Raw genomic sequence first — 19,716 nt, 5'->3', positions numbered from 1 at the left:
TGGGAAGGTATGTGTGTCTAGAGGAGGTACCTAGGGTATGCTCAATAATCTGCAAAAGAGTAGATGCAGGCTAAAGGCATTAGGTTCAATTTGCAAAGCTAACACATCTGAATAACTATAATTAATTTAATAAAAATAACAGTTGCTTTCAATCGAGACTAATGATAACTGAAAATTACAGTCATGTGGCTAAATTAGAGAGCCACATCCTTCTGTTGAAGTGTAGTCCATAAAGACATGGATGAGTGAGTTTGGGTGGAGGAGATGCCTCAACCTGATAGAACACCTTTGAGATGAACTAGAGCGGAGACTTTCTCAGCCAACATCAGTTCCTGGCTTCACAAATGTGCTTCTGGAAGAATGTTCAAACATTCCCATAGACACACTCCTTTTTTTTTCTTTCTTTTATAAGTAATCAGATAACCAGTCATAAAGCTTACTACGCTGCAATGAATGAGCTTATATGCTTTTCTTTTTTAATATTTATTTATTGATTTTATCAAAAATAAAAGGATATTACATACATGTATTAACAGTTACATCTTACACTTGTCTTCATACATATATGTGTTGACATTAACGTCAGAGTGAACACTTCCACAACGTTAACCAAACAGGGCTTACTAATATTGACCGTAGGCCTTTATTTCCCTATTCCTCAACGGAGGAATGAACTGAGCTTATATGCTTAGTTAGTTTTAAATAAGAAAGTAGGGGAATTGGTGGGTTCACTAGGTATTTTTTTACAAAGAAAGCAATGCAAAGAGAACAGGAGTACACAAGTAGATAGTATAACAGACACGCATCATGAATATGAAATGCTAGGGTAATACACTTTAAAGATTAATTTTGCCTGAACTAATGGAAGGTACGTTACCTTGCCTAAATCAGCCACATAATATGATACTGAAGAACAAAACGGGCCATTTAGGATTAACCCAATAGAGTGATATTGAATACTTACCTAAATATTTTTCTAAAGAAAAAAATATTTCCAGTCTTCAGTCTACTTGAGTATATGAATAATTACCATGTATTTAGAACTTGCATTGATCAAGAATGTTTGACATATTAGAGTGTATATGTACTACAAAGGTAACTGCCTTATATATCCTGTAAAAATGACCTTTGTTTGTTTCTGTTAGCAGGCCTACACTGGATATGCAATCGTAACCATCACCTGCCCTTTATAAAATAAAGCTGGATGTATCTCTTTTTTGCCTAGTACATTTACATGCAGGAGTGCAATGCTACAAGAGCCCTGGTCTTTTCATAGATTTGTAATAAGATGTAACATTTACCCAAGATGGACTGAAAGTGAATACCTCACATTTTCATCTTTACCATCCAAGTTTCTTTTCTGCTGGTCAATCCTGGCGATTGTCTTCTTTCCACACTTTGTGAACTCTCTTCCATACAAAGTTGGTGTTGTCGGACCTTGGTCCTGTGATCCTTTGTTTTCTAAAGCTCTTCCACATATCGCTGCCAAGTTAGCTGTTGAACGCATCAATAAAGATGCTACCTTAGACTTAGGCCTTAACTTTAATTATGTGATAATTGATGAAGACTGCCAAACCTCAAAAGCGCTTTCAACATTTCTTACATACTCTGGGACTGCTTCAGGCTTTATTGGCCCTTCAAACCCTGGATATTGTGATGCTGCTACTCTTTTAGGAAAGAACTGGAATAAAGCTGTGTTTTCTTGGGCCTGCATCAACTATGAGCTGGAGAATGTGAAAAGTTACCCAACTTTTGCCAGAACGCTACCCTCACCCACCAGGGTTCTTTTTAATGTAATGAAGTATTTTCAGTGGGCGCATGTTGGAGTCATTTCATCCAATGAAGACATTTGGAAGGATACTGGCAGGAAAGTGGCAAATGCACTGCGCAATAATGGTTTGCCAGTTGGAATTGTTATATGTATGGGAGAGGACAATCATAGCATTCGGCAAGCTCTGGATAAAGTGCGCAAGGTTGACAATCTACGCTGTAAGTTGGACACATTGTTTAGCCTGTCTATTCTTAATGCTATGTAGCTGCTTGTGTGCATGAAGGCTAACTATGCCATCACAAAGATACTAAATAACATATAGTTCTGTTATAAAGTATTGCTTTTTAATCAGTATACTCAGATTTCACACTTAAAACTAAAGACAACGAGCTAAGTTTAAATTAATATATATGAATGGTTATACCTACTAAAGAAGTTGTAATTGTATTCTGCCATCCTTGTGGTCCAGACACTCCTGCTGGACAGCGCAACTTGGTTAGTGACCTAATTTTCCTCTGTTGCAGTTAAGCAATACTACTTGGTTACCAATGTAGCAAGAACTTAAACAGATGAGTTCATCATTTGGCTCTATCTTTCTGTAAGCATGCTCAAACGGTTGATTAACAGCAGTTGGAAAAGCAGTTGAGCTCTAATTGGCTAAAAATGCTAACCCTCCTTCGCCCAGTGTGAGAACTGCAGTGTTTGGGATTACGGGAGACTAATATTCAGACAGATTTAGGTATTTTTGCTAGTTCTAGTTTAATTAATTAATATCTGGATATTTCTTTATCTGTGCTTGCAGTTCAGACTTAAATCCTACCAATAGTATTCTGGTGATGGTAGCGGTGTAGTATTATATGAGGGTGGTGGGTGATGGGTATACTAACACTTTATTTCTACCATGTAATACATGTTATATGACCATTCATGAGGAACAATGGTGCTAAAAATGTGTTTAGAAATAAACAAATTGTTTAGGATCTTTTTGTTGCTCTGCATATCTGCTGTCCATCCAGTCTGCCTTCATATTTTACACACATGGCATCTACAATACAATTTGTTTTGCCTGGGCACATTTGCCCTGTTTTCTGCCATGTGTTAGTATTCATTTATTCTATATAAGTCAATACCAGCATCACATTTCATGGCCATTATCCTACAAACTGGTATGTATTCTTTTTAGGATATGATTACTACAGATTGGTGCCCAAATAATTGGTATTAGACAGGCTGGGGGCATTGGGTAGACATGTATCGTTATTAGCTGACCCTCGTGTTGCTTTCTGTGCAGATTCCTGATAGACTCTCTTGTTTAATCGCTTCCCTTTGGAGCTTACTAGCTACACAGGCAGTTTGTCCACCCCAGAGGTGAAATACCTAATAGCATTGATGGCCGTGATCTGATAGGCATGGAAACCTGTTTTGTTAAAAAAAAAAAATAGTAAGAAGAACAAATAAAATGATAAAGAAAAGCAGGATCAAAGCCATGGTAATCTGAGTCCAGACAGTTATTTTCATCCCCCTTTTCCCTTTGCATGCTGTACACGTACATCTGCTGGTCAAAACAACTTGTTTAAATGGAAATAGGGCTGTTATCTAAATAAACAGCATAGAACACTGGCAATAACATTATCCAGCGTAAATAAGGATTAATTATTAAAATGTCCCTGCAACAAAATCCCATTTGGCTGTATTATGTTTGCAGCATAGAGCATGCCCGTGTAATACTTGCCAACTATGCTGAGTTCACTGGCACAATTCTGGGTTCCTACACTTAAGGGGCTCACAACCATTAAATATCTACAGACACCCCCAAGCTGTTGCAAAGTTTTGTTACATTTTTAATTTTTACCTCTCAGTATATTGTACCCTTTTGGTGTCATGATGTATGTATTTACATGTAGGGGTCTATTTTTAAAGTGGAGAATGCTACTTTTACAAACATTTTCTGGTTGAGAATCATCCAGGTCCAAGTGTTTTAATAATTGATTCTCTACCAGCAAATGCTTGTGAAAGTAACATTCTCAGCTTTATAAAAAAAGACCCCATTGTGTCACATGACATAAAGATGCTTTCTTTTTTGATAAAAACATTACAATATAAGTAAGGGCTTGTTTATACTTGTGATGGTGGTAAAAATAGGCGGTCGAACAGTGTTTTTACTGCTCTACCTATAGCTGCAAAGGCAGCCAGACAGGGTTGTACGTTCCAGTGAAAAAGGCTTGTGGTTGCTGCACAGTATTCCCATTAAAAAAAGGTAATTTTTCTGTGGTGGTGGCAGTATCGCTTCCTGAAAGCTTGTCATCTACACCCATACCTCTCTCTGAACAGCAGTTACCGCTGATCACATTTCAGAGATCAATGCAGGTATTAACTAAGTCCAAAGCTTTGTATTAAAAATATTATTTAGCTGTCTGATCGTAAGGTACATGACTAAGCATTTATAGCCACACAAGCAATACCGTCACTTTGATTCAATCAATACGGAATGAGTCAAACCATATGTTGATTGTCCAAAAATATGTTTGAAAGTGTAAGGCTACTTTCACGCTGGGGCGGGGGGGGGGGGGGTATTAGCAGTAAAGCCCTGCTAGTTTTAGCGGTGCTTTACAGCTGCTATAGCCAAGCTTTTTGGCAACTAGCGGGGCGCTTTTAATTCCCGCTAGTGGCCGAAGAAAGGGTTAATAGCGCCCATTTTGCAGCACTGCCAAATTGCTTTGCAGGTTCTTCGGCAGCGCATTCACTTCAATGGGCAGGGGTGGTGGAGGAGCGATGTATACACTGACTACCAACCCCCACTCACCTTTCCTCAGTGCCCCCAGCCCAACCACCTCTACAGGTCTGACGTGCGCGGGGGGGGGGGAAGAGAGAGAGAGGGAGCTAGGAGGGAGAGGGGGAGATGCATCTGTACCCTGGAGCTGGTCACCATTGATGTAAGATTTTTGAGGATGAAAGCAGTAGAAGCTGCACGGTGCTCACAATCTCATCACCACCATCCTGCACATTCAGAGTTCACTTGTGTTTTTATACTTGGCCAAGCACTGTGACCATATGGGCTTGTCTTATTTATTTATTTAGCCTTTGCTGATTGTTGCCGTGCCCTTCCTCCCATGACCAGAAGTCTGCCTTCCATGATAACGATTTATTAGGGAGGGAGAATAGATAGGAGGCACTCATCTCCACCTTCGGAGCCTGTTTCCCCCTCTTAGTGTAATGTCAGCTCTCATGGTTGGGAGGATTGCCAGATGTTACACAGGGTAGTAATAATAATCTAGGATTGTGTGATGGGAGTGCTGGCACAGGCTGAAGTGTGCAAGGAAGTTTGGAGGATTGTGGCGTGTTCAACAGTGCCTGGGCTTCCGGTGTTGGGGCATGGATCTTTTCTGTAAGTGTCTCTCTCTCTCTCTCCCCCCATCCCTCTTTCCCTATATATTACCAGATTCTCCACTATGTAAGACATCTCAGACTCTATTTAACCACACCCCCTTAGGCCATGCCCAATATTTAGTGTAATTGAAACCACGCCCGTTTTTTGCATGCCACATTTTTCCTCTCTGGCTAGGCTATGCCTACAAATGAATGCCCCGCCCCTTAAAATAAAACTCTGCCTACATAAAAAAAAAGTGTCCTTAAATTTTTTTGAGAATGTTGGCAACTATGGTCATATGACTAAATATTTATATTTATGTTAGATAGTTGGGGTAGATAAATAACCAGCTGTCCTCTTCGTTCAAAATGTGCAATTTACTGTCCTCAAAAGGATGTCCATTTTACCTAAGGGATCAAAAGACTGTTGGGCTATCACTTTGTTGTGAGATTATTTTGTCTTCCTAATGTCCAGCCATTGACCAGGCTACTTTGATTGGGTTTGGCTATTGGCTATTTTGGATGTACAAGCTTCTGTTTTAGAGTAGGCTTGAAAAACCCAAGGATGTAAGTCTTTCTGACAATCCAGCCACACAAAGCCCTTGTACACACGATCGGAGATTCCGATGGAATGTGTCCGATCGGAGCTTTTTGTCGGATATTCCGACTGTGTGTGGTCTGCATCGGACTGTTTCCGTCGGAATATCCGTCGGACCAAATTTTCCAACTTGCCGGAAATATTTTCCGACAAAATGCTCCGATCGGACATACTCCAATCATGTGTAGAGAATTCCGATCGGACAAAGTGCCACGCATGCTCAGATCAAATTCCTACATCAAAGCTATTGGCTACTAGCCTGAACGTAGTCCCGTTGTAATGAAATAATGTCATCACGTTCAGAACGATCGGATTTTCTGACAACTTCGTCCAACCATGTGTATACAACAGTTTCGGACAAAATCCGACGGACAAAATCCGAAGGATTTGGTTGTCGGAATCTCCGACCGTGTGTACAAGGGCAAAGAATGATTATATTGCTCTTTTTGTTCTGCATTTCTCCACTTTTATATGTGGAGGAGAGTGAGAGGAGAGTGTAGAACTCACTCAGGGGTTCAACACACCGTCTGGTATATGGGTGATAGCTGGGTCAAGATAAAAACATCTGAAGTACAAGCTTTCAGTGAACGTATAAGCTTCAAGGCTCTCCTCTCCACCGCCACCACCTTCAACATAATGGAAAAGCAGAACACTCAAATATAATTATCTTATATGTGGCTGGAGTGTCAGAAAAGCTAAGAAGGAATTTTATAAACATCATATCCTTTTTGTATTTTAAGTCCAGGCAGCACGTAAAATCGGCAAATGGATCAGTAAATGAAAACGCCCCAAAAAATCTGTGCGCAAAAACTGAAAATCACTCAAATTATCTTAAAACTAACCCGTATAAAAGAATTATAGGAGCTGCTGCTTTTAAAGCAGACCTTTATTCACATTCAAGACATTGGTAATTAATCCCCCCCCCATTCCTTTTACACATTTGGAATATTTTGAGGAGTAGCAAGTACCTTTCTCAGCTGATACTTGTTTCCACTTTCTCATTCCATGCCCATGCAAGAATTACATAGTCTTGGTTCTGCCAGACCCCCCCTCCCCCGCTGCCTGCAGCCTCCTGGTTTACACATTACACATCCTAGAAGGTTTCATTACCATCTCCCGAAGTCAGTGCTTCTCAGTCAGTGCGAGAGGTCACATTTATCCCTCACTTCCCAAGAAACGAGAATAACTTCTCGTTTCTTGGGAAGTGAGGGATAAATGTGACCTCTTGCAAGCCATACCGCTGGATTCGAGCTTTTTCCTTGGCATTCGGTGACTTTGTGGGCTCTGGGACTCTCTGTCTGTGGGGAATACTGAGGCGGTCCTCTTAAAAAAGAGAACTCCACTAGGACTATATACCTTTTACCTTCCTGGATGTGCATTATCGGGTAACCCTATCAAATTATTAGGCACCCATATCATATTATAGATAAGTACTAATTGATATATATACTCATAATATTCTTGTTTTATAGCGGACCATTCCTCTGAAGAAGACCCCTGTAGTGGGTTGAAACGCATCAGCCCTATATCTTCACTGTTGCTGTACTTGTACAGTGTTTGTAATAGTCGTGTCTGCTACTGCACATCCATTGTCTCTCATATATTCTTTGAACTATTTTGAATTGATTTTTTAATTGTTCAGTGGAGCTCATGTTTTAACTTATGTGCTACATTTTTCTACATTAATAAATATTGGAATCTTTTATACCATACTTCCACACATTTATTGTTTTGCTGCCTAAAAACCCCATTGTGGGGGAATTTGTTCTATTTTTTATATAACCTGCTCAATACCCTTTCTCATCAGCAGTATATAGCAGTCTAGTGACTTCTATCAGTGTTTGGTTAAAGCTTGTAGGAGGAGTTTTAATTTTTTTTTACTAGTAATGGCAGTGAACAGTGATTTTTAGTGGGACTGTGACATTGCGGTGTACAGATCGGACACTTTTGACACGTTTTTGGGACCATTGACATTTAGACAGCGATCAGAGCTAAAAATATCCACTAAATACTGTATAAATGTTTGTGGCAGGGAATGGGTTAACAGTAGGGGGCGATCAAGGGGTTAAGTGTTCCCTAAGGAGGTGTTTCTAACTGTGGGGGGAGTGTACTGACAGGGAGTAGAGAGAGATCGCTGTTCCTGATCACTAGGAACAGCACATCTGAGTGAATGAGTGAATGAAATACTTGTATAGCGCACAATGCGAACTGAATCGCCTCTAGGCGCTGTGGCGAGCTTTGATCATCTGCTAAAAGAGGAAGGTCTTGAGTTTTTTCCTAAAAGCCAGGTGATTTTCTTCCAGGCGGATGTTGATTGGTAGAGCATTCCATAGCCGAGGCCCTTGGACAGCGAATCTCCGATCACCCTTGGATTTATACCGGGCTTTGGGCACGAGGAGGAGGTTTTTGTTGGCTGATCGAAGACTGCGGTTTGGTGTGTAATGATTTATTTTCTCCATTAGGTATTGCGGAGCTTCTCTATGCACGCATTTGTGGGTGAGGCAAAGGGTCTTGAACGTGATCCGATTTTTTACGGTTAGCCAATGTAAGCTCCTCAGTGAAGGAGAAATGGATTCCCAGGGTTTTTTTCCTGTTATCAGCCTTGCCGTCGTGTTTTGGATCAGTTGTAATCGCGCAAGTTGATATTGTGGTAATCCTATGTAAAGCGAGTTTGCGTAGTCCAGTCGTGAATTAATGATTGTTCCAACTACCACTGCTTTGTCATTCTTTGGGATAAAAGGGATGAGTCTGCGAAGCATGCGCAGCAGATGGTGAGATCGACTGACTACAGATCCTATTTGCGCATTCATTGACATTTGTGCGTCTAAAATAACCCCGAGACTCTTCGCTTTGGTCTTTGGGGAGATAGTCTGCCCAAAGACGGTTGTTGGAGACCAGGAGGTTTTGGTTGCGGGCTTATGATTTGGGTGTAAGATAAGAAGCTCTGTCTTTGATTGGTTCAGCTATAGGGGGTTGGTGGTCATTCAGTCCTCTATTGATTTGAGGCAGTTTTCAAGTTGTTGTTGGTGATCTTTTTTTCCATTGATCCGGAAATAAAGTTGCGTGTCGTCAGCGTAAGAGTGGAAGCAGAGATCTGAGCATCTGATGATTTGAAGGAGTGGGCGAATGTAAATGTTGAAGAGAACGGGTGACAACGGAGAACCTTGAGGGACTCCGCAGGTGACTGCCCGAGTTTCGGAGAGGAAGTTTCCTAGTTTCACTGTCTGTGACCGATTTCCTAGGAAGGACGCGAACCATTGGAGATTTATGTCTTGGACTCCGGCTACTTCTGTGAGGCGGACGAGTAGAGTATTGTGATCTACTGTATCAAACGCTGCACTTAGGTCTAGCAGTACGAGGAGACACGGCTCTCCATCATCTGCTGCTTCGAGGGCGTCATCCCAAATCTTGAGGAGAGCTGTTTCTGTTCCATGACCCGGGCGGAAGCCTGATTGCAGCGGGTCCAGGAGTTTGTGAGTATCCAGGTGAAGTTGTAGCTGATGTACTACAGCTTTCTCTATGATCTTAGAAATGGTGTTGAGGCTTGTAATCGGCCTACGGTTGTTTGGATCCTGAGGGTCCAGGTTTGGTTTCTTGAGTAGAGGTTTGACGATGCCTTGTTTGAGGATGCTGGGAACAATCCCTTTGTGGAATGATCGGTTTATGAGGTGGGTTATGGTTGGAGCCACGATGTCGGAGCATTCTTTCAGTAGTTTTGTGGGGATGATGTCAATAGGTGAGGTACTGTCACGCAGTTTATTAATGATGTTTTTTGCGGTGTCTACGGTAATTGGGGATAGTGAAAATTTTGGCGGTTGCGGTATGTTGGTGCAGACATCCTCTTTATGTATTTGCTGGCTGAGGTTGGATGTTTTCTTCTGACAAATTGTTTCCCTGATGGTTTTGACTTTATCGATGAAAAAATCCGACAGTTTGTCACAGTAATTCTGGGATTCGCTTTCTGGGGGTTCTAGGCACACCGGATTCATTGATTGATTAACCAGTTTAAACAGTTCCCGTGGTTGGTTTGTGGCCGTTGACATTGTATATGAGAAGTGGTCCTTTTTGGCTTTGAAGATTGCTTTCCGATAATTCTCTGTCAGACCTTTGTAGTTAAATAGGTTTTCCTCGGTGGGATTTCTTCTCCATGTTCTTTCCGCTCTTCTGCGTTCTTGCTTTAGTACGGAGAGGGAGCTATTAAACCATCCAGCATTTTTCTTCCTGATGAGTGCCCTGCGTTTTGGTGCTACCGAGTCTGCTGATTGCAGTAATGCCTTGTTCAGGGAGTTGAGTGTTTCCTCCGTAGAGTGGTTTAAGGTTATTGTAGATATCTTTTTGGACAGAGTGGTTTTGAAGGCTTCGGAGTACAGTTTTTTATGCGATCTGGTCCAGTGCGTTGTTACAGGTTTCCGTTTTGCGTTGGTGATGTTGGTAGTGATTTTGAATTTGATGGCGTGGTGATCCGTCCATGGCAGAGTTATGTTGTCGAGTATGTTGACGTCGATGTTCTGTTTGAAAATGAGGTCCAGGGTGTGTCCTGACCCATGCGTGGGATTCTTTATCAGTTGCTGTAGACCCAGTTCTTCTAGTTGATTGATGCAGGCAGTCGCGATGGGGTCTTTAGGCTCGTTTGCCCAAAGGTTGAAATCTCTGAGTGCCAGGAAATTTTTGAATTTTAGGGTGTGAATTGCAAAGGATTCCGTGAGGGGTGAAAGAAGATTGGACTTTGGTCCCGGTGGTCTGTAGCACAGTAGAATATGAGTGGTGTCATGGGGTGTTGGTTGAAGATGTAGCATCAGGGTTTCCATAAAAGGAACTGGGTTCTGAGATGATGGTTTAGTGAGATCCAGGTGACCTTTAAAGATCACTGCTAGGCCTCCTCCTTTTTTCCCTATCCGGTGTTCGGTTAGGATCCTGTAGTTTTCCGGCACCAATTCGGTGAGGATGGTGTTGCAGTCAGAGGTTAACCAGCTTTCGGTGATGAAGAGGCAGTCTACATTGTTCTCGATGATGAAGTCGTGTACTTCCAGTCTATGTTTGACTGCAGACCTGGCGTTAATCAAGGCACAATCTAATTGTAGTGGTCGAGTAGATGTCTTCCTGTGGTTGGGAGCTGGTTGTCGTCCGGTTTTTAATAGTTGTTCTCTTTGAAGTATTTTTTGTATGGAAGATGGCAATGTGGTGTTGATGTTCCTTAGTCTGTGCAGAACTTCAGCTGAGTATTTGAAGTAGCACATGGTTTGTGGATGCTGTTGATGGTACTATGGGCCTAAGATGATGATCCTGATCAGGGTATTGATCCTGAGGTGGGGCTAGGTATCAGACTTGCCGCCGTGCTTGAGGCTATTAGCGCGCAAGTTGATCAGGGGATGCCTATATGGATGCGGAAGGAGTTGTTGTATTCGGTTGCTGGCTGTTCCCGCTACCTTTACTTAAGGTGGAGGTCTCCGCTCAGAAAAGAAGTCTGGCTGTGATCTGGAATAGTCGTCCTAGGATAGCGTAAAAAATGGAAAGGAGGCCGGAGGTAGGGGTATGCTAACCTATGGTTGTTCCAGAGGAAGGCGAAAAACCCCCTGACAGTAGCAGCCAAACGCACCAGTGGGGCAAAAATTCCTTCCTGACCCCCGTAGGCGGTCGGACGGAGTCCCTGGAACAATCACTGGGGGGGGGGGGGAGTGGAGGTGCAAGCTTACCTGGCTGCGGTTGTCCCCTTTAAACACTCTGGTTCCGGTGAATCTGGCTTGCTGTCAGCCTGACGTTTCTGGAAAGCTGTCTGGTTGCCCCTTGCAGTGGGATCTCTCTCTACTTCCCTTACAGAATGGGGATCTGTCTGTTTACATTGACAGATCCCTGTTCTGGCTCTCTGTGGAGCGATCGCGGGTCGCTGGCGGATGTCGCGGCCACCAGCCACGCGCATTGGCTCTGGCATCGTGTGCGCCCCCTAGAGCTCTTAAAGTGGCCAACGTACAGCTACTGCCATTCTCGCAGCCATGCCAACCTGCTGCAGTATAACTGCGGTGGCTGGTCGGCAAGCAGTTAAGCAATGCGGTTCTCCGATTACCAGGTGAACTGATGATCAGAGAAATTACTGTGTGTATATTGAACAAAGTCAGAGAGTTAAAGAGGGACTGTACTGGGGAAAAAAATATTAAAAGCCAGCAGCTATAAATACTACAGCTGCTGACTTTTAATAAATGGACACTCACCTGTCCCGGGGTCCAGCGATGTCGGCAGCCAAGGCCGATCGATCGCTCGGCTCTCGGCTGCTGCCGTCACCATTCTAGATGAGGGAATCAGGAAGTGAAGTGAATTGGCTTCACTTCCCGGTTCCCTACTGCGCATGCGTGAGTCACGCAGCGCAATAGGAATTGTCCGCGCTGTCTCTGGGACCCGTGTGTGTCCCAGCAGACAGCGCGGCAGGACAGGAAGAGGCATAGACTCCCATGGGAGTCTATGCCCGGAAGTGGGTGTAAATACCTGTCTTTGACAGGTATCTCCACCCCCCTCCCCCTGAAAGGTGCCAATTGTGACACCGGAGGGGGGAGGGTTCCGATCAGCGGAAGTTCCACTTTAGGGTGGAACCCCGCTTTAACACTTTCACCATTTTTTTTTCTCCTGTGTAACCTAAAGCCTTCCTGAGATAAATATGCTAATAGCTATTTTCTGTAGGTCACCATTACAAAAAAGCTCACACAGTTCCACACTCCCCACATGGTAATGCCCTGGCCTCCTAATGGGCTGTGCATAAAATGTCTTTATTGGATGGGAACAGGGGTCACATCCTACTATCAGAACATCATCATTGGCTTGGCTTGCACTGGAGGGACAAATACCAAGGTGAATGGTATGTGCTGACAGCTTAAAGTGGTTATAAAGGTAGGTTTTTACCTTAATGCATTCTCTATATTAGGGTGAAAAACCTTACGTGTGCAGTTGTCCCCCCAGTCCCCCCCCCCCTTAACTGAGGCCAATGCTGTGCTCGAGAGCAGCTATTCTCTCTGCAATCTCTATATTCATAGGGCAGATTGATAGTAGCAGGAGTCATTGGCTTCTGCTGCTGTCACTCAAACCCTAGGATGAGGGAGCAGGGGGTGGGGGCCGAGCTGTGCTGTCTGTGTCAATAGATGCAGACAGTGGGGCTTAGGATCAAGCCCGCAGGTGTGCCACAATACGAAATGGCTTTCTATGGTGTCACACCAAGAAGAGGAGGATCCAGGAGGATCGGGGCTGCTCTGTGCAAAGCTATTGCAGAGATTATTTTTTTGTTCGTACAAAAAGAAAGAAAATGAATTGATTCCCCCATCCACACATTCGAGGTGGATGGGGAATCCCTGTCATGGAAACCACCCCGCTGTCAAAATACACTCATCTGCACCGCTGACTTTAGCCGGCGGCACAAATCAGGTGAAAATGTTCCAGCAGGCTGGTTGTACATTCAATCCAGAGATTGGAATTTGGCCTGAGCCTTTTGAACCGACTGAATTCCGGTCCATCTATGGCCATCTTAAGCTATCAACTGTCTGATTCTGTTGGTTGTTCAATCCCTCCCCCCCTCCCCCATAGTTGTTGCCTGTTGCAATGCAGCAGTGCCTAGATAAATAATGATGCCTTGGATAGGCTGGCCATGTTCCTTCTATATATTTCATGGCTTAATTTTCTAAGCTGGCTAAAGTATATGTTTACAAAGATATCTGCATATTAAAGTAAGCACCGGTTGATATAATAAAAGTATAATATACAGGTCTGCATTTTATAACTTACCATTGTGTGGCAACTCTTTATTTACATGAAAATGTATAAAGGGCCATTTCTGCTGATTACACTGCTGTAAGCAAGGTAAGTCTCTTCCAGGTAGGGTTGGAGCTTGCCACTAAGTCCTGCCAGTACACATTTCTATTAGCTCATCAATAATATGGGCAAATTCATTAGCCAATAGGAAGGTGCAGGAGCCAGGAAGAGCTGGGCAAGCTGTGGGTTCTGTTAGAAGGGGCTGAAGCTTTGCATGTCAAACTTCTTCAGCATTTAGCTGTGGCAGGGAAGTTTGCGAGGTACTGCAGGTATGTGCAATAATCCCCTGTTGCCTGTGTGTAATACCTGCCACATTTTTTTTTAAATTAATGTCAGATTTTCTTTAATTGTCTAAATGCCATGATCACAGGAGATGGATAGCAAGAACTCAAATACTTTTGTAATTTCTATATAAAAATATACAGTTCATGAGTTTTTAATAAATTCAGAAATAGATGACTTACTTTTCCTGGAGTTAAACTCTAAGCTACTTAAAGGAGATTTGTTGTGCCTGTTTGACCTACATATTTAATAAGTTATTCTGATGGTGGTAAAATAAAATCTTGAAGGGGTGTCTGTATAATTTTATGGAATGATTCCATCTACTGTGGGTTACCATGGATAAAATGATCACTTCTCAGTATGGCTGCATTAAACATCTTATCTATAACGTTATCTGTCTAAAGAAAAATTGTCTATATTTTTCTTACAAGAACTTTATTAAAGCCCGGTTCACACCTATGCAAATTAGATTTCTTACACAATTCGCATGACATTTTAAAATACGTTCATTTGAATGAGGCTGGTTCACATATGTGTGTTGCATTCGCACTCCGCATTGCCCAAAAAACATGTGCGAATTGCAAGTGCTTTATCTTCAATAGGAACGCATCTGGTTCACAGATGCATTCCATTGTGAACAGGATAAAATCCTAACCTGATCCTGATGTAAACCTGACCTGATACTGATGTAATCCTGACCTGATCAAAAACTGACATGAAACGCTGAACAACTACTTTGTCAATTAGCTGTGAAAATGGAGCTTCAATTCGCACCGCACACATGTGAACCCAGCCTAAAATTTTAGGACGAGGTACATTACTATTAATAACAAAATAACTGGGACAAACGGCCTTTCCGGGCCATAACTATGGCAGAAAAGTAAACATTACAAGAGAAGAGTGTTCCATCTCAGTTGTTACGAAGAGAATAGAGATACACATGGTTACAATAATGTTTTTTACTCCTGGGGTTGGTAACCAAGCCCCGATATTTACTACTTGAAGGACATTAATAATTTAAGGCCATGGAGTAATCAGAGTGTGATAAAATCAAGGGAGGGGGCAAAGGGGGGAGGAGAAATAAATGGGAGGGGAGGGAGGGGGTAAAAGAGAGCAGAGAACAAAAATAAAAGGGGGCGGGGTTGGGGAAAGGGAGCGGAAAGAGGAATCGGTGGGACTAGAAACAGTTCCCCCTCCTTCATCTTCCCTGGACTGTGTAAACCCAGGGTCAGAGCTGGTCACGTGGAGTATGCCTAAAAGCAGGTGTGCCATCAACTGAGCATAGTTGTGACTTAAGCCGCGTACACACGGGCGGACTGTCTGGCTAACTAATTCCGTCAGACAATCCGACAGACAGTCCGTCCTACTTTTGAATGAACGGACTTGACCACACACGATGAACAGACAGTCCGTCGAAAGCTTGCGCGATGACGTGTACAGCACGTACGACGGGACTAGAAATACGACGTCCAATACACTGCAATGCAACCTTTCGCCGTGTAAATCCTTTCTGAGCATGCGCCCTACTTAGTCCGTCGAACTAGCCTACTCACGAGAGGACTGTCCGCTGAAACCAAAGTTGGACGGACTGTATTACGGAAATTCCGAAAGACTTAGTCCGCCAGACTGTCCGCTGAAAAGGTCCGCTGAAGCCCACACACGAGCGGACTGTCTGCTGAAATGTGTTTCAGTGGACTAAGTTGGACAGACAGTCCGCCCGTGTGTACGCGGCCTTAGTCTGAACAAAATGGTGCCATCAGGCCCAGGTACAGGAACACAGGAACCTAACTACTTGTCCTGGAACAGCCCTGGCACCTGACTGTCACACAGAATGAATCAGAGTTCTTATTCACACAGACTTAGTCTCACCACACAGAAAAGTTGCTGCTCTCTAGTCTGCCCTACACAAAGATCTGATTCCAGGGTGGAGCATCCACCATAAGCAGCCTGGGAGTTTTATAGAGCGCAGAGTACTCAAACTGCTTCAGTTGAGTTTGTTAACCCCTCAGTGAGTCAAGCAAGCTCATTACCCAGCACAAAAAGAAAAGCAGTTTGTATATTGCATGAACCTGGGACAAATATATCTCCCATCCTGGACACAACCAATAGTTTTCCCTGGCTTCCTGTCACATACCCCCCTTGTTTCAACCCTAGGGTTTGAACACAGGTTGCCAAGCATGCGTAAACTCAGGAGAAGGCATCTGCATTCCCCATCATAACACCTGGGCAGTATTTCATTGTAAAGCTAAATTCTGCAAGGCCTAGGAACCACCTATTCACTCTCCTATTGGTCTCTTTGTTTTGTGCCATCCATGTTAATGTAGCATGATCTGTTACCAGCTCAAAATGTCTATCCAAGTGATAGTACCCAGGAGAATCTAAAGCCCGTTTTATCGCTAAACATTCTTTTTCAATGGTGGCATAATTTACTTAATGGGTCTTCAATTTCCAGCTGAGGTAAATGATGGTGTGCTCTTCCCCTTTGAAAACCTCTGACAATACAGCTCCCAACCCATCATCAAAAGCATCGGTCTGGACCCAGGGCCAGATTAAGAACATCGTGGGCCTGGTGCTGAGGATTTTGATGGGGCCTTTTATAAACAATAAATAAATAAAAATGCAAACTATTTTTTGTTATAACAAATTAAATTAAAGAGAGAGAGGGAGGAAGAGAGAGAGAGAAAGGGGATGAAAGAGGTGTAAGGGGTAAGGGAGGGAGGATGAGAGAGAAAGGGGGGATGGGAGAAAGAGGGAATGACATCAACGCAGCCTGGCCAAGGCAAATGACGGAAGGCATAGAACCCAGAAGGAAGACCGGGTGAAGATGGAAGTGCCCAGGCCCAGCCGGACTGATCACAGCACAGCACTGGAGGTCTGACAGGTAAGTGTACCCTAATGTGCTAATATGCTGGGCACACTTGTACATTATGGCATAACCTCCCCAAGGGCCTCTAAAAAGTAGTAATGTTAGAAAAGTTTACTACCGCTTTACTATCACCGGAGCCTCTCATGGGGCCCCTACTGACCCTGTGGCCCTTGGGCAGTGCCTAAGTACATGGTTGTCAACATTTCAAATATATTTTAGGGACGCTTTTTTTTACAAGTGCTATATTTAGAGTAGCTGACATCCCCCGTGTTCCTCTAAACATCACAATAGTAATTACAAAATATGAGGACTGTGAGATTTCCTTTAGTTTAACTGACAAAAGTGCCCATTCTAGAGCTGGTAGCATTGAGGAACATATAATTTTAACATATAATTTTAACATATAATTTGAAAGAACAGTTTTTGTGGGTAAGAGGCATAGGGGAGGAGTGTGGATGGTATAAAAGTGTGAAGTATGTGCAGGTGAGGGAGAGGAATGTGGAGGGTCTAACAGTGGGCACTATGTACATGAGAGGAGTGCAGAGGGTATGGCAGAAGGCACTATGTACAGGAGAGGAGTGTGAAGGGTAAGACAGTGGGCAGTATGCACAGCAGAGGAGTGTAGAGGGTATGAAATTGGGCACTATGTATAAGAGAAGAGTGTGGAGGGTATGACAGTGGGCACTATGTACAGGAGAGTAGGACAGTAAGCAGTAATTACAGGAGAGGAGTGTGGAGGGAGGGTAAGACGGTGGGCACTATGTATAGGAGAGGAGTATGGAGGGTATGAAATATAGTAGTATGTACAGGAGTGGAGGGTATGACAGTGGGCACTATGTATAGGAGAGAAGTGTTGGAGGTATGGCAGTGGGCACTATGTATAGGAGAGGAGTGTGGAGAGTATGACAGTGAGTAGTATGTACAGGAGAGGATTATGGAGGGTATAGCGGTGGGCACTATGTATAGGAGAGGAGTATGGAGGGTATGTTGGTGGGCACTGTATAGGAGAGGAGTGTGAAGGGTACGACAGTGGACACTATGTACAGGAGAGAAGTGTATGACAGCGGGCACTATGTACAGGTGAGGAGAGTGTAGGATATGACAGCGGGCGTTATGTATAGGAGAGAAGTGTGGAGAGTATGACAGTGGGCACTATGTATAGGAGAGAAGTGTGGAGAGTATGACAGTGTGCACTATATATAGGAGAGGAGGATGAAGTAATCTGGGAAGGAAAAATGTAAAGGTTTGTGAAAGGATGTTTAGGGACTGCGTAGTGGTTAAGCGGGCCAGACATGGATTGAAATTACACCAATTAAGCAGAGACCAGCCATAGTCGATCTATGTATGGGCTAGCTGGTTTTACACAAGTCAACCTATTAAGCGACTTGAGTGCAACCAGCCTGTCAGGTTTTCCCCAAAACAATTAGTGCTGCCAGCTATAGTTAGCAACACTAATAATTGTATTCACTGGCAGAAGACAATAACACTGCGGGAGTGATCGCCTCATTCACAGGTCAGCAGGTGAGAGGGTGTGTGGGGACAGGCTGGGGAGAGATACTAGTCAGTCCCTGGGTAGGTACTGGTTAGTATCAGAGCCAGATACACACAGGTTACATACGCCAAGATCATTAGAGCGAGAGCAATAATTCTAGCACTAGACCTCCTCTGTAACTCTAAACATGTAACCTGTAAAAAAATGTAAAGCATCGCTTAGTACACAACAAAAAATCGTGATAACTTTAGTGTTTTTTTTTTATGAATGAAACAGTTTCTTTCCAACATAAAAAGTTGCAAATATCACCATTTTATTCCATAGGGTGTCAGCTAAAACAATTTATAATGCTTGAGGGTTCTGAGTAATTTTCTAGCATAAAAAAAATTATGATTTTTAAATGTAGGAGAGAAGTTTCAGAATGGGCCTGGGTGGCAAGGGGTTAATTATCATAAGTAATATACAAATAATTATTATAAGCACTGTGAGTTCATCCTCTCCGTCTGCAGCAGAGTGTTCCAGCTTGTATTTATACTGCCGCTCTGTATGTAGCTTCTGACAGGCTGTGCAAGGAGACCTGTATCTCCGGAACCATATATGATAGCAGCCCCATATTTTAACCAGTGCTGGGGTGGGTCTTTAGCTACCTACCCACCAAATATGGGGCCTCTGTGACTCCTGATCGCCGAGCTACAATCCTCGAAGTTGATCCTTTTTTTTTTTTTTTTTTTTTTTTTTGGACAAATGGGCCTATCTTGAGAAAGGGGCCTGGAGCTGCAGCTCCAATAGCCCCTATGTTAATCTGGCCCTGTCTGGACCACAAAGGCCCTTGAAAAGTTAGGTGAGTAAGCACTGGCTGACTACATAAGGTGTGTTTTAAGGCCTCAAAAGCTGCTTCTGCTTCAGGGGTCCATTTGATCATGACAGTCTTCTTCCCTTTTGTCAAGGAGAGCAGTATGTGAAGCAAAATGGGGAATAAAGTGCAGATAAAAGCCACCGATTCCTTAAAATTCTTAAACCTGATTCTTGTCGGTGGGGTATGGCCAATTTTGAATAGCCTCAACTTTGTTTACCTGGGGCTTTATTATCTCCTCTAGCCTAATGGTAATTTTTTTTAGTTTGGCTGTAACCAGTCTTTCCAGATAGAATCTAACATGGCCTGGACCTTTGGTAAAAGTGAGTCCCAATCCTCACTATGGATGATCACATCATCTACATATGCAGCAGCATAGACTTGATGTGGCTGAGGGGTCTTATCCATCACTCGCTGAAATGTGTCTGGAGCATTCGGCAACCCAAAAGGCACCCTCTGATACTGGAAAGACCCCTCTGGAGTTACAACCAAAAATCCAGAAAAAGCACACGATACAGATGATATAAATTGATTTGCTGTTCCGTGAGTAAAATAATAATTTTTTTCCTTGGCCAATTCTGAGAGAGGAATCTGGCAATAACCTTTGGTCAGGTCCAACATTGACAACCAAGAAACCTTAAGGATTTAGAGAAGATCTGTAGAGAAGAGTGGACCAAAATTCCTCCTGAGATGTGTGCAA

General features: G+C 43.2%; 1 protein-coding gene across 3 annotated transcripts in view; it reads left to right on the top strand.

Annotated features, from left to right (window-relative positions):
* Positions 1-19,716, top strand: part of GUCY2F (guanylate cyclase 2F, retinal) — a 134,986-nt gene that overhangs the window by 14,760 nt on the left and 100,510 nt on the right. For 2 of the 3 annotated variants that reach the window (XM_077478978.1, XM_077478997.1), the window contains exon 2: positions 1,146-1,989. In XM_077478978.1, coding sequence (XP_077335104.1) covers positions 1,248-1,989 — 742 coding nt within the window. In that variant the 5' untranslated portion in view covers positions 1,146-1,247. The remainder of the gene's footprint in view (positions 1-1,145; positions 1,990-19,716) is intronic. The other variant, XM_077478987.1, reaches the window with a different exon arrangement.

The sequence above is a fragment of the Lithobates pipiens genome, unplaced genomic scaffold, assembly GCF_037356315.1.
Source record: "Lithobates pipiens isolate NorthernLeopardFrog02 unplaced genomic scaffold, aLitPip1_a1.2 Scaffold_1, whole genome shotgun sequence".
Lineage (NCBI taxonomy): Eukaryota > Metazoa > Chordata > Amphibia > Anura > Ranidae > Lithobates > Lithobates pipiens.
Note: the sequence above shows the minus strand (reverse complement) of the source record. Positions and strands in the feature narration are given on the sequence as shown.